Here is a 15,853-nt window from a genome sequence, read left to right on the forward strand (position 1 = left end):
CCCCCCACCTTCCCAGTGGGATGGGTGAGAGAATCAGAAGGGCAAAAATGAGGAAACTGGTGGGTTGAGATAAAGACGGTTTAACAGATAAAACAAACCTGCCCATGCAACCAAAACAAAACTAGGAATTAATTCATCAGGTCCCATAAGTAGGCAGGTGTTCAGCCACTCCCAGGAAAGCTGGGCTTGTGCACGAGTAACAGTTACTTGGAAAGACAAATTTAGTCCAAATGTACCCCCTTCATCCTTCCCCACAGTTTTGTTGCTGAGCATTAGAGAACAGTCTGGGATAGCCTTTTGGCAGGCTGGGGTCAGCTGTCCCCACTGTGTCTCCTAGTTTGTTGTGCACACTCAGCCTGTTTGCTGTCAGGGCAGCATAAAAAACAGAGAAGGCCTTGATGGTGTGTAAGTGCTGCTCAGCAACAGCTGAAAGATCCCTGTGTTATCAACACTGTTTTCATCATAAATGCAAAACATAGTGCCATCCAGGCTGCTGGAAAAAAAATAAGTTCATCCCCAACACATCCATGTAAACCTGTGCTGTGGCTGTTGTTTAACACTGGGCAGTACTGAATAGCATTTACTTACTAGTTCTTTTTGTTCCTTACTTTGCAATTAGAATTTTCTTCTTTCAGGATGAAGTGGTTGAGATTCTAAAAAGATCAGCTTCTGATAACGTACTTGTTTATGGAAATTTAAAAAAAAAAAAAAAAAAAAAAGGTGCCACCACTCAGAGTGTGGATATAACTTATCCATTTGCATTTGCAAATCAGGCAGTTGAAAACAAGCAAACTTCATTTTTTCTTAACTATAAGAATGTAAATTCTATTTACTGAAATCTACCCCTGCTTCTGCTGTTGGAGTAATGTACTGCAGCAGTCTTTGGCATTTCTTCCAGTGAAATATGTCACTGTAACTGTTCAAAGACAAATGGGAGGAATATATCCTCATGGATATTCTTTTTAAATTATATATTAAAGATTAATACCAGAAGATGGGGATATCTAAAAACATATTACAATCAATAAACCAATGTTAGAACAGTAATAGATTTTGGGTTTTATTTCTTTTCTAATTTTCTTTTGTAGCCAGAAACTCCTGTGAAAATGATTCCTTATTTACTAAACTTGAAAAGAGAATGAAAATTTGCATGTAAGCTCTGACCAAATAGAGAGGATAATAAGCAATCAAGAATTAGTTGATAAAATAATTAGATATGTCACTGCTTCCCTCACATGTTAAATGATTTTTAAATCAGTTTATTGAATAAAACTTTCATTATTTGTGCAGTGTGAGAGAAGAAATTCTGATTTCTCTATCCTGTTTACAAGACGAAATAAACAATTTTCATTACTCAATATTTTTATAATTATCACCAAATTTCACTTGCCAGTCAAGATGCTTATGGTGTACTCCATATCTGCTACTGGGTCAACCTAAGTAACTTTTCTTCCTCTGAAGCTGTTATCCTGGAGCAGCTAAAAACACACAATACTAAGAGCTAGTAAAATTATTGGGACTTCTCTTATTTTCTTGCAAGAATTTCTCATTATTTTTTCCTTCCAAATTTCCTTCTTCTACGTCAGTTCTCCTGGGTTTGTTATTATCTCTTTTATATTATACACTGGAAATAAGAGTGGATTTTCAGTCTTGGTGGAAAAGGAGCAGCTGTTTCATCCTGTGTCCTGTCCAGTCTTAAAATAAAATACTCTGAATCATATCCAACTCAAAGAATTCTTCTTACTGTGCCTTTTTGCAGTCCAACTGGATGATTAACTGTGCTTTATCGGTATATGACCACCATAGCCAAATTCTTTTCATATGCCATATCTGCAGGTCATGTCTTTACAGCTAATAATTTCATCTATCTTCAGTACCTCCAGGAAATTTCCTTTTCAGGACAGACAGCTGCAATGGATAGATAGTGATTTCTCTGTGTGGGAAAAAAATTACTATATTTCATCTCCTCTAGAAGTACAGAAGAAGCTCACAAATTTCTGATAGCCAGCAGGAAAACATGCTTTGGAAAAAAAATCCTTTCACTTTGCAAAGTGGTAGGGTTTGCTGTTTCAGGCACTTTGCATGGCTTAAATTTTGGAATCTTCTCAATTCCATTTCTTTCTGGAGGATTTCCTTTTTCTTTTTCTTTCTTTCCTTCCCTTTTCCAGTACCACGAATAAGAGATACTGCAGGGAACAGGATGAAAAACACACCAAGTCTTAAAAAACGTTGCATCTGCATATTTTACAAACTGCACTAAGGCTGCACTTGTAGGTTTACAAAGTAGTTAAGAACTCTAAAATTGAAAAGTTGCACTTTTAGAAGGAAGAAGTCTTTTCTATATTAGAATTGTTTTTCCTCTTAAGTGTTTCAAAAATTGTTCACATAGGTCAAGAGCTATAGTTGTATCAATTTTCCAGACTCTCATTAAAAGCAAATGTCTTTTGTTTCTATACTTGACTTTAAAAAGCTGAATGAATCTCACAATATTCTTTTCCACATTAAAATAGCTTCTAGTGCTGTCTTGGGATCAAATTTTATTCTCACACATTTAAAAGATTAGTCATTTAATGTAATATGGGAAAGAACGGTTATTTTATTTACTCATTATAATGGCATTTTAGAGGCAGGTGCACAAAATTGTTTGTCCGCTAGTTACAGAATATTTTTAGTGGTAAAGCCTCTTTACACTGAGCTTCTATGTAGGCCACTAATGGAGTGGTCTTTAAATTAAATTACTTCGGGGGGTTGTTTGTAGTTTTTCATAAACCCATAAGACAGGAAGGTGATTTTAAATTCTGTAATTTAGATGTTCACAGAGAGTGTTTTACTTCTCTATAGAGATAAGCAAAATATTCAGAAAGTTATCAAATTTTTTCATCTGTTATGTAAAAAAGAACAGAGCTAAAAGCTTGACATGCCTTGAATTTTATCAAAATTGATTAAAGTCTTTATTCAGGAAGTTTAAATAGTGGCGCATTAAATAGGAGTTAAAAATGGCAACTGCATTTCTTCCCCCATGGATTAGGTTCCACCTCAGTATGGCCACAGAACTGTTAATAGCATATCTTGGATGCATTCTAATAATATTGTATAAATATCTAAAGTGACTACTGAGAATGCCATTGACTGTGCTGTCTGACCTACCATCAAGATCTGATGCTGACTGTGGTGTAGCTGAACTTTGATGTATTTTAATTAAATCTCCTCTGACTATTCTTTGTGGCGGTTTAGCTTGTTAGTCTGCTCCATGAATGGGAATGTGCAGAGCTGAGTCAAAGGAAAAAATGAGGTCACTTTTTTAGAACCAGAATTCTTGAAAATGGGAATATATTCATGTTTTCTATCTACTACCCTTTTTTTGCTTGTGAGGAAAAAATGAGGCTCTCCGGACCTCACCATTTATTTATAGTTTTTTTGTTAATGTGTGGGAATAGTAACTTGAAAGATAGGCATGAATGTTGACTCTTTTCTGAGGGAACTGAGGGCCCTATGTGCAAACCAGATCCATCCCACAGGGAAGTTTCTGCCTCCCTGGGGCCCAGATAAGAGATATTACTAGGAGACTCCTTGGACTGATTTGATCCTCTGATTATTACCCACTTCTGGTTGTCCAAGTCAGCAGTGATGAGAAATCAAAAAGGACTTCAGGGCACTGGGATGACTAGTAGAAGGGACAGGAGCACAGGTGGCTTTCCTCAATCCCTTTGGTAGCAGGGAAGAACACTGAAAGGAAAAGGAAAACCCACCTGTTCCAACACACAGCTTAAGGACTAGTGTCATTGAGGGAATTTTGGCCTTTTTGGTCATGGGGCAGCTTATGCGGCACCAAGCCTGTTGGAGATAGATGGTGTTCACTTGTCTAAAAGGGGGGAAAGAATTCTACCCCGTGAGTTGGCAGGGCTGATTGAGAGAGCTTTAAATTAGGCTTGACAAGGCTCGCTAGAGATGAACATGAGGGCAGCAGGCCAGTGTTGGGGGTGAAATTGTTAGCCCACCTGAAGTACATCTACACCAATGCATGCAGCAGGGCTATCAAACAGGAGGAGCTGTTGTGAAGCTAGAAAGCTATGATGTAGTTGCCATCACAGAAATGTGATGGGATGTCTCACATGACTGGAGTGCTACAATGGAGGGCTACAAGCCCTTCAGAAGGGACAGCTGAGGAAGGAGAGGCAGTGGATGGCTCTGTATATTAGAGAGTGTTTTGACTGTATAGAGCTCAAGGGCAGTGATGATAAGGTTGAGTTCTATGGGTAAGAAGGGCTGGTGGGAGATGTGGTGGTTGGAGGCTGTCTTGGGCTCAGTGACCATGAAATGATGGAATTTTCAATTCTGGTTAAGTAAGGAAGGGAGTCAGAAAAACTACCTTGAAATTCCAGAGGGTGGACTTCAGCCTGTTCAGAATACTGGCTCAAAGAGTGCCCTGAGAAACAGTTCTTACTGACAAAGGAGTTCAAGAAGGTTAGACACACCTTAAGAAGGAATTCTTAAAGGCACAGAAACAGGCCATCCCTATATGCCAAAAGAAGAACCATGGGGGAAGATGACCAGCCTGACTGAGCAGGGAACTTTTGCTGGAACTCATGATAAAATGGAGAGTTTATGAACTTTGGAAGAAGGGACAGGCAACTCAGGAAGAGTACAAGGGTGTTGTTAGGTCATGTAGAGAGGAAATTAGTAAGGTGAAAGCTCAGCTGGGACTCTACCTGGCCACTGCTGTGAAAGATAGTATAAAGTGTTTTTATAAATACCTAAAAAATAACTTGATTTGATGCCTTGCTAAAAAGAGGTCATGACTTTAAAACAACTCACAGTATTAATTTCAAAGGGGTTTTTTTTAAATTTTCTTTGAATATTGTAATCAAGATTCCATTTTTGCATTTTATTTCACTACAAAAACACAGGTTTAATCACTCAGAGCTTCTCCTATAGTCCCTGCAGAATATATCTAATGAATGTAATCTCACTGGGAAATTGATCCCAAAAGTTTTACTGGTATTACCAAAAGGTGAATCAATGCTTTTGATTCTTAATATAGACCAATATATGGTCAGAAATGCTGCAGATACTGCAGATACATTTATAGATAGTTGACTGGGCCTCCTAATGTATGTGCAGCATATGTCAAACAGCCTGTCTGTGTCTGCTAGGATAGTCACCATCTTTTGAAATAACATATGCCAAGCCATCAAACTTTATCTTCCACTGGCATACACACCAGAGGTTTAGTCAATATATTGGTTTCAGCTAAGGAATATGAATTTTCAAAGTTCTGAGTTATATCAACAGACTTTCATAGTCCAGATGGGGCTGTAGACAAGTCCTTGCCACTTTTTCAGCCTGTGACTTTGTACAGCAGGTTGAATTGACATGTTGTTGGAAATGCAGAAGCCAATGTGGCTTATTCAGCAGCAGGCTTTTATCAGTTCAGATGCACAACTTTAACAGCACTGAAAATTCATAGATGTTGCATCATGGAAAAAAGGTAGCCTCCGATTCTTGTTTATACATGTTTGAGAAACAGCAGTTTCCAATGATGATGTATTTTAATTTGCCATATGTGTGAAAGTTAATTAGCATATTCGTCATCCAGCCCAGAAGTAGCATCGCGATTGCTTTCCCAGGCAGTTCATAAATTGTACAATTCCAGTAGAGTCGGTTCTGTCTCCCAGAGACAGTTCTGCATCCTCCCACAGCAAGCAAAGTGAGTGTGGCCAAGGGTTTGAATCAGGACTTTTAAAAAGATATGACTTTGGTATTCTCTGATGGTATTCTCTCATGATAGTCATGGGTGTTGACAATTCCTATTAGTTTTAGTAGTAGCCTGGCCTGTGTGATTAAGATCAGACATCAGGCTCTGCTCTGGGAGTGTGTCCTTCTCTTGGATCCTGCACAGCCTAGATGATGACTGCAGAGAGATAACAGAGAGTTGTGAGTGAACCATTGGAGGCCATGATGTAAGTCATTACCATTATCTTCTCTGTGGGAACTGAGTGATGGAGCAGAATCCTGAAAGCTCTCTCTTGCCTGTTGACCCACATTAACAGGGTGTCACTTAGCAAATGGAATTGAAACTGCTGGAAACTTTCTCACTGGGCAGAATTCATCAAGGGGCTATCCCATCAGGCAGAGAACTGAGAGCTGCCTCAGAGTTGTTAGTACAACAATTTCATGTCAGATGTGCATTTATTTAAAACAATTCTATGGTGGTTTTAACTAATGCTGGGATCCATACGTGACAATCAGAAAAATTAGTTGCTAGTCTAACAAATATTATATCTGTTAATTTGAGCAGTGCCCAAATGAATGCCAAGATACTGAGAACCTCTTTTTCCCCTGATCTCTTATCGCTATTCTTTTTTTCAAATGTATCTCATATGAAACATCATGATAAATTGGATAGACTTGCACAATGCATTTTCGTTTAGGTCAAGGCCATTGAATTTGAAAGATCAGACTACACAAGATTAGTTCATGTAGCTCCAGAAAATTGTAGAGCAGAAGGAAATGGTGATTTAACAACTACATTACATTTCTGTTACCTGGCTATGGACATTTATGCCTTTATTCTGTTCATAAAGAACAAATACCTTTTGAATCTATAAAAAATACCTCTTAAAATGTTTATATATATGTAAAAATGGAATATCTCAGTTTTAATGTGTTGTATATACTAGTATTAGCATAAAATAATGACAATTCTTAAAATAATGACAATAATGATGACAAGGATCATTCAATGTTTTCTACTTTTCTGCACAATGGGGAGTCATATGGTACCATCAGCTATTTATTTTGCTATTTTTGTTTTTCTCTTAATTTTAAAAGAGAAATTAGCCTATTTATATGTGTGCATGTGGTAAATAATGATTCACATTTCAATATAGAAGGTAGAGGACAAATAAATACCAAGCAGCCAAATTGTGTTACAGCTACAAGTCGTGAGTAATAACTCCTTCAGTGAATATCCTTTTGATTAGTCTGGAGTGCCTTTCCTAGCTGAGTTCTTCTGGGTTTGAATTTTCAATTCCTTGTGATGGAACCTGACCATTAATTGTTGTTATTACAAACCCAGCCTGTTCAAATACATGGCAAAGCTTTAGAGACCCTCCTGAAAGAGCTTTTCCTCAAGTCTAGAAAATGTGAATGGGAAGTGGTGGTGATGTCCTGGGGGGGAAGCTTACAGTAAGTGCTCAGGTTCACTCCACCCCAGCTGCTGGGGCCCTGCAGGGCTGATGGCTCCCTGTGGGCTGGGGCCATTGCAGGGCTCCCCTTGAGGAGCCTTCAGGGTAGGGCCCGGCAGCCAAGGCAGATCCCACTCCCCAGCCAGGACCAGGGCATCCAGGGGTACCCATGGGATCACTGGAGCTGCCTGCTGCAGCATCCTTGAGTCAGGAGCTGATGGCCCTGGGGGGTGACACGGGGTCCTGGGCTATGGGCAGGTGGAGGGAGCCCTGGACAGAAGCTGGGCAGGGACAGGGAGGGCTGGGGCTGCTCTCAGGAGCTGGGACTATGTTAGGCACACTCCTAAAGTGCACCTTCCACAATGGTTACAGCCTGAAACAAAACCATTTTGTGTACTCCTAGACCAGTCCATGGTGGAAACCAAAGCCCAGTGAGTGGGGAACGTCGAGAGATGCACTTCACAGGCACGTTCATGCTACGGGTTAAACCAGTAATGTAGGCACACCCATAGTGTTGTAATGTACTTTTCCTGCTACAGATTTTGTTATGATACTTGATGATCTTATGAGCGTGTGAGATGCGTAGAATAACAAAACAGAAAACATTGGCCTAATACTACAGATGGCTTAATTTAAAAACAAACAAAGAAAAAACAAGAAAACAACAACCAAATAAATATTAAGCTGCCTATCTTTCATCAAGATAGCCAGAAAATTACCACTTCATTAACACTCCTTGATTATTATTTTTTCTTTATATGCCAAGAAGTAGAAAGCTAACCTAGTATGGAAACAGAAACAAAATAATACTTTAATGAAAGGTTGATCAACGGGTTAGTAAACTCCCACCCCTCTGTCCCCCATATTCCAGTTTTGCTGTGCATTGCTTTTCAGTGCTCATTCTCTATGAATCCTTACAGTTATATCTCATTAATATTGAAATGCATACTAAAACACAATTAAATTCAAACATATTTCAAATATCAATGCAAGATATCAGACAAGCTTTAATTGAGTTCATTTGCTGTTGCTAAATAGTATTTGAAAAGAAAATTGAAAGGTGGTATGGAATTTATCAACTCTGTTTTTACTGATTATCCATAAAGTTTTGCAAATAACATTTCAGGCAGCAACATAGACAAAAATTTACATGTTGAGCTGAAACATATGAGCAAAATGGCCCCTTTTTGAGACTTAAACTGACATAGATTTCAACAAGTTTATTGGAGTAAAAAGAACAACAGATTTCCACCAATAAAATGATGCGTTGGCTCAGATAGTGACATACCTGACACACAATCTTGTCTGCTGTCACATTAACAATAACTGTGATTGTGGGCAGAAAATTAAGTTGGAGAGTCAATGGACAGTCAGCAATATTGTTTAGGACAAGGTAGTAAAGCTATAAAGTAGGTAGGTGAAGAGTGAAGAAAGGAAAACAAAAAAATCCCAACTAATAATTTTGATAAATCATTTTTTTTTTTTTTACTTATGTTACTAGAAAAATGAAATAAACTGAATCTTGAAAGTCTAGGTGTAGTTTATCTTTTCTTTTGCAATTATTGGTGGGTTTGGTGTTTGGTTGGTTGGTTGGCTGTTTGTTTGTGAGGGGTTTTTTGTTTGTTTGTTTTTAATTATCTACATGTAGTGCTTCACCCATTATTCATTTGCTCAGTGCCTGATGAAAAGGAAGCCTCTGTAAGTTGGGAAGGGTTACTTGGAGTCTCCTTATGTTAGGACATGGATTACACCTTTCCAGATTAAAAAATTATTAGAGAATAAGCTGTTGTTAATGCAGGAGGGTGTTGTTGCTAATGGTAGGTACCTTCTCATACCTTCAGGAACTGTGACTACTATTGTGCTTTTCTTTTTAATTCATTACTGTAAGTCTTTTACTACATAAGTACTAGTTTACTACTGATAAGAGTAATTTTCTTTTAACATTTTTAATCTTTGTAAATTCAGTATCATTGTCACATCTCTTTATACGGTTATAATGCCACATACTGTATGAACAAAACGTTAACTAGTGCACTATTTATATGCTGGTAATGTAAAACAGACAAAAGGACAGAGCTGCTTAAATGAGATTTCTCATACCTATCTTTCCTACTATGACTTTGTGTTAGCTTTTTACTCATTTTATTGAAACCTTCAGGATGAAGTGACCTACCACTGTTTATTTTGCTAGCATTACTCTTTTCCATCCCTCTTTGTTTTTGTTTTCTTTGGTGATCCTCTTTGTCCTTAGCTGCTTCACATACCAATTCTGAGCAGAAACTTGTCCACTGGTGTTTTGCGGTGTCCCATGGAGCCTTAGGACTATTCAGTCTTACTGTTTATGCTATGGTTAATCTAGGCTGCCTGTGTTTTTATTTTTCAGGAAACTGAAGCAGCAGTGCAGGCTAAACAGCCGAATGTGGAAGAGGTTTTGTCTAAAGGGTGTCATTTATATAAGGAAAAACCAGCTACTCATCCAGTAAAGGTAATGAAGCAACCTATAGCAATATCCATTACTGTGTAATGGGTTATACTTCCCCCATTGTACACTTGTCCTTGATGTGCTGTTTAAAATCAATGAAAGAACCTGGCAAATGGCATTTGTTCTGTTCTGTGATGGCATAGCCAGGAAAAATTTAATGTTCCCAGCTGGATTTTTTTTTGTGCGTATTGTGATGGGAATATTGTTTTTGACATTAGAGTTGTTCTACTCATTCAAGAGTAATTCACTCTGAAAGCAAATATAATTTTTGGTGCCTAATTAATGGCAACATAGAGCATGCTTTTAAACTCCTTTATTTTGAATTGCGGCTTCAGAAATTTTGTCAAATAAAAGAAAAAATGAGCAAATTTTCTAGAAAAGGTAAGAGTCAAGACATAAAGAGGATCCTTTATTTTTTTTTTCATTTTGAAGGAAAGAACACATAGCAACATAGAACTTTCCCACTTGATTTCTTTTCCAAAATTTATCTGGAATGACTGACTTGATTCTGTTTTTGAGCATAGGGACACATTGTTAGGAAGGCTATGCCTCCCAACACTTCTCTTTTAGAAAAATGTATTGTAGAATCCTTTTCCTCATCATAGGAGTTAGTTATAAGAGGATAATTTGCATTCTGTTTCCTCAAGACTACGTGGACTTTCAGTGAGACCAGTGTCATTTTCTATTCATTGTCATTGGAATCTTGAAGCAGAAAGTCGTCAGCAAACGTCTGAGCTTTTAACTCTATGTTGTGTGTTTTCCTTAGCAAGGTTGCAAAGTTAAAAACTCAAAATTTTAAAAAATTCTTGAATTAAATCTGCTCTGGTGCCCTTGGTTGAGGCTGAACCCTGCCTAATTCAGTGCAGGATATGGACAACACTCCCAGTGCAAACAGCAATTCAATATTTAGACTTACAGTCTTTGTTCAGTGTGTGGCCCAGAAAAAAAAAAAATTAAAATTACATGGCCTTTTTAACAACGTTAATGACTTGCATAGCATTGCTAAACAACTTTGTAGATTATTTAGTTCTCTGAGGCAGATTTCTCTTAGCTGCTTTTTTTCCTCCCATATTTCCTTAATTCACCACAAATCTTTGCATTCTTTTCAATAAATGAAGTAGAGGTCGTATTGACCTATTCTCACCACAAGCCTTCCTGTGCTCAAAAGCAGTATCTGCCAGAAAATTAAAGATATCTGTACAATTATGTGCATTTTATCTGAAATAATGTTCATAGTTAATGTTATTTTTGCATTTCCTAATGTTTAGCTGCTTATCTTTGCAACCTTTATAATATATTATCATTATAGTATTTTGAATGTAAATTAAATCCCATGGATTTATATTGACACAATCTTATCTCATAGTTATGTCACTGAAATAAGTGTATTTTCACACCTTCACTGAGCATACTAAAATAGAATTTTGCAACGTAAGTCCATAAAAACATTTTTGTTGGCAAATGAAATCCTAGTAGATGCTGATTCAAGAGGCAAGAATGGGATGAGATGTGTGATCCTTTAAGCACTAGCACTTTAATAATCAGACCTATTCACTTTTACAAAATGGATTTCATGCTTTTGAAATGCATTTCTATAAAGCTTTTGAAGGTGAGGGAGAGAGAGGTTACTGCTGGTGTCAGTGGCAATAGAAAGAATGTAAGCCCCAATCTCATGATTAACTGCACTTATTCAGGAAAGGATTTCTGTGGCAGTGGAAGAGCTGTGGTTCCCTTGCCACAGCACTGAGTTTGTTTTTTCCTCTCATTGGTAATAAGTAGTGAGGAGCTCATTTTCATTTTCCTCAGTCTTAGGTTTAAAAGACTGCATCATTTCTTTCTCCAAATATTCATATCTATATTTAGTACTGTCAGTGAGAGTAGTTCATGTATGAATGTTAACCTCACTTAAATTGCACCAGTGCTGACATTTAAAGAAATTCTCTAACATTTGGCCTCAATGAAACATATTTAATGCTCATGCTTGTCACCAGAGCTCTAGAGTTGCAATTACAGCAAAATTGTTATGTTCAAAGAAGTTAGCATTTTAATTGCATGCATGCTAATTTATGCAAGATTCAAGATCAAACTATAATTTTGATAGAAGAGTTTAGAACTGGCTACTCTTTTCTTGGTGGTGTAGATGTTGCCTCAGACAACTCTCTCTAATGTCTGTGGTGGGCATGTTTTATATTTTGTCATTGCTGGAAAGAAAAGTCTGGCTCATATACCTATGAATGATAAGGCAGCTACTCCTAATGAAGATCAGTATTATAAATATTACATCCACATCTCCTTCCTGAGTTACTGTGAATGTATTGTAAAATAAACCAGACTTTGACACTGTAATCTCTCCAGCTTTTGCTTTTAAAACACTCTGCGCAGCTATTGAATTAATAGATATTGGAGCAATACTTCACATTTTAGCTATGGAAGTAGGTTCTTGGGCTACCGCAGCAGGGGAAAAAAAAAAAAGACAAAAACTTTAAAATCTGCCATAAATGTTTCCAAAGTGTGCATTTCTGTGTGACTGTAATTCATACAGATATAAAACATACCTATGATTCTGAATTGTCATACAAGTTATGTTTATCCCAATTGTTTATTCTGCCTAGTCCTCATAGTCTATTATCAAGAAGAATCTCTGATATACATGACGTTTTATTTTTTTTTAGTAGAGTTTTTAAACTGCTTTTAAAGATAAACAGTTGGTATATTCCCTAATGCAGAATTGTATCCTTTATTTCCTGCCCTATCAAAAAGCATTTACACAAAAATCTGTCCAGAATTTATACCAGATAATATTCTGGCCTCCATTGCTGGTAGATAGAAAAGAACTTTAAAGGTTGAGAGTACTTATGGCAAAGCTTAAGGTAAATTCTAGAAACACTGCCCTGACATACCAGAACATAAAATTGTGTCATCTTAGAATCTGTGTGTGTATGTCTACACACGTCAGTTTAATGAACTTTGTTCTCTATCCCTCTCCTATTGAACCCTGACATCTTAGACTCTAGGTAATTAAAATACCTTTCTTAATAGGCATCCTGTTTCCATCACAGCTGGATTGTGATTTATACTATATATCTAGTTGTGGATAGAAACCATAGAATACTAAAAGCATTCCTGAGTGGCACTGGTACTCTGTGCTGCTTTTTGTAGCAGACAATCAGGGAGAAGCTTAAAAAGGAAATGCAGTCTTCGTTTTAAGAGTTTAGAGATGTCAGCACAGAATTAACAATGTTTCATCCTTCTTTACAGTCCTTAAAGCTAGGGAAAAAGAAAGGTAGAAAGAACATTTTCAAGCTTAAATGCCTCTCAGGGTTATCTGAGGACTGATGTTATTCACAGTCTAGACTTTCATGCAGGTTTTGTTTAAAGGGAACAGTTTAGCCATTACTGATCAGGACTGTGTGCCCACACACTGAAGTTTATGACTCCCTGAAGACTCCTAAAACTTTCTTTATTCTTTTTTCCCTTTTTTTTTTTTTAAATAGGTGGAAGAATGAATTCTGTATTTGATATAACAAATTGCAGAGGTTTTATTGACAAACTTTTTGAAATACATAATTCACATCTCTATTTTAACTAAAAAAATTAGCATCTCAGGTTAGAATGATTAAAAAATAGACCTGTCTACAGTATGTTAAAGAACAAGTCTATGTTCCTTACAAAAGTGTAATTTATTTACGTTACAAGGCCAGATTGGATGGGGCCCTAAGCAACCTGATCCTAGTGGGTGTTATCCCTGCCCATGGTGGGAGGGGAGATGATCTTTAAGGTCCCTTCTAACCCAAATAATTCTATGATACATTAATTTATGTATTATAAATTTAATATATTGTTATGTTCTATTCTAGAAAAAATTAGAAGACTTGAATGCTGACTGGAAGGCGATACACCACTTAATTCAACAACTAAAGGAAAAGCCAGCACTGTCAGCATTTGGCCATTTCTCTCCAGGTGTCTGTAAGTGCTTCAGTATATATGTTTTTTAAAATTAATTACAAATCACACAGTTAAAATGAAAATGGCTGGAGACTGTCTAAATTAATTCTGCATCCTTACGAGTGCTACTATGCCATTTAACTTGTTTTTTTTATCATTACCTTTCTCTTTTGCACAATGTATCCCAGAAGACAAATTAGATTATTATTTGATGTAAAGGTTGCAGCATGCTTTTCAAATTATTACTGTTTCAAAGTCATGTTTCTTTATGGGATTTTGACTTTCTACATATATTAATGGAGGAAATACTGCAAAGGGAGACAAATTATTTAAATAAAAAGAAAATATTACTATAGGTCAAGTGTCTAAATTGGTCACAGAATGAAATTCTGAAATTACTACTACTGATAGGGCAATAAAATGAGACTGTTTCAAGGCAATATGGTAGGAGTAATTCTACAGTTAAATATTGAGTCTGTGATATACATCTCTGTGTGTCTTGCATTCATGAATACACAACAAGACACTTGATCTGCATTTTATTTAAATTATTTGGACAAAATTTATATTAGATACTTCTCAGAACTCTTTGCACCTGCTTGTTCCCTACAAAGGAACAAACTAATTTTTTTCTCCTTGATAAATGAATTTTACTTCCCACTGCTTTCCTTTAAAATGTAGTGATTAAGCATGGGTGGAAAAGAAATACATACTGGAAGCATGGGGTTCAGTCTGAGTTTCCCAAGTGTTTGAGATTCTCTACTTGGTATTGAACTATCTCAGTTGCTTGGATGAAGAATATTACTCACAATTTGGAATGCTGCTTATCATCTGTGGGAGCAGAAAGAAAAGTTCCCCAACCCTCTCCCCTATAAGATTGTCTGTAACTCTGGTTTTGATATAGATACAGTAATGACTTGGAATTTGATTACATGTAGGATGTTTATCCCTCTTGCTTTTAACGTGTTTTAGTGGGTGACATTCAAGAAAGGCTGAAATTGGAGAATTCTCTACCTTCTACTGCTGACTCTCTGGGACAGCAAGGCAGAAAAAAACTTTTTTTTTTTTTTCAGAGAAGTATCATTGCACTAATACCACTAGTATTTTTAAAACTTGTAGGACAACAGTATCATTACATTACAGAGGATTTTGTTCTAAGGCATTCTGTAGAAATTCATGTAATGATATGGAGAGACTGAAGGAGATGCATGATCATTTTTTGCTCTGCTGGGTCACTAAACTTGCTGTGTCAGTTTTATGTATGAGCAGGTTATGTCAGATTCCAGAGGGAAATAGTGTTGGAGAGTTGTATATTTGCCATTACAAAAGACATTATAATAATGGAACAAGAGCAAGAACACAGAGTGCTAGTGCAGTATATTATTATATTAACTCATCTTTAGCTGAAGAACTGCAAAATTACTCATTTACCTTAATGCAAGATGTAGGCTCTGACTGCTAACATTTCCAAGACTCAGCAGATGGAATTATACATGCAGAAAATTAAAGCACTGGTGTTCTGTAAAGGATTAAGCAGGAAGTAAGATTGATTTCCTCTCTGTTGTCAAGAGCACTTAAAATGTGAACCTGTGCTTGTAACACTAATTCATAATGTTTCTTTATTTGAGTCAGTTTACTGTGATATTATAGGTGTATTGTCACAGAACTGTAGAGTTCAGAAGGGACCTGGAGAGACATCTATTCCTCCTGCTCGAAGCACAGTCAATTAGTGCAGGTTGCTCAGGGTCATGTCCAGTCACATTTTAGTATTATCAAAGATGGAGACTCCATAATCTCTCTGGGGAGCTTGTTCCGGTGTTGAGCAACTCTGGTAGTAAAAAAAAAAAAAAAATGTTTCTTCTTCTATTTAAATAGAATTTCTTGTATTTCAATTTTTGCATAATGCCTCTCACCCCACCACTGGGCTTCCCTGAAAAGAGTCTGGCTCTGTCTTCTTTACTTTACCAATCAGTTCTTTAAACACATGGATATTATCCCCCTGGGCCTTTTCTTCTCCAGGCTGAGACAGCAGGTTTCCTCAAAGATAGGAAGTGATATCTGTTACTAAGCTATTTTTTGTATTTCATTTAAAACAATGGGAAGTGGGGAGGGAAGAAATTGAATGTCATGGGTCTTGTCATGCTGTGGCATAAGTTCTGCAGTTATTTTAACCACTTATGTGAGAGACATTTTTATGGACTTATTTATTCTCTTCTGCTGATTCTCATGAACGATGCAT

The 15,853-nt window shown here is 36.9% G+C and overlaps 1 protein-coding gene across 11 annotated transcripts in view; it reads left to right on the forward strand.

Annotated features, from left to right (window-relative positions):
* The window catches only part of DMD (dystrophin), a 918,699-nt gene that overhangs the window by 560,474 nt on the left and 342,372 nt on the right, over positions 1-15,853 (forward strand). For all 11 annotated transcript variants that reach the window (XM_027636380.1, XM_027636395.1, XM_027636430.1 and 8 more), the window contains 2 exons: positions 9,571-9,672; positions 13,527-13,635. In XM_027636380.1, coding sequence (XP_027492181.1) covers positions 9,571-9,672; positions 13,527-13,635 — 211 coding nt within the window. The remainder of the gene's footprint in view (positions 1-9,570; positions 9,673-13,526; positions 13,636-15,853) is intronic.

This window comes from Corapipo altera, unplaced genomic scaffold (genome assembly GCF_003945725.1).
Source record: "Corapipo altera isolate COAL_440 unplaced genomic scaffold, ASM394572v1 0, whole genome shotgun sequence".
NCBI lineage: Eukaryota > Metazoa > Chordata > Aves > Passeriformes > Pipridae > Corapipo > Corapipo altera.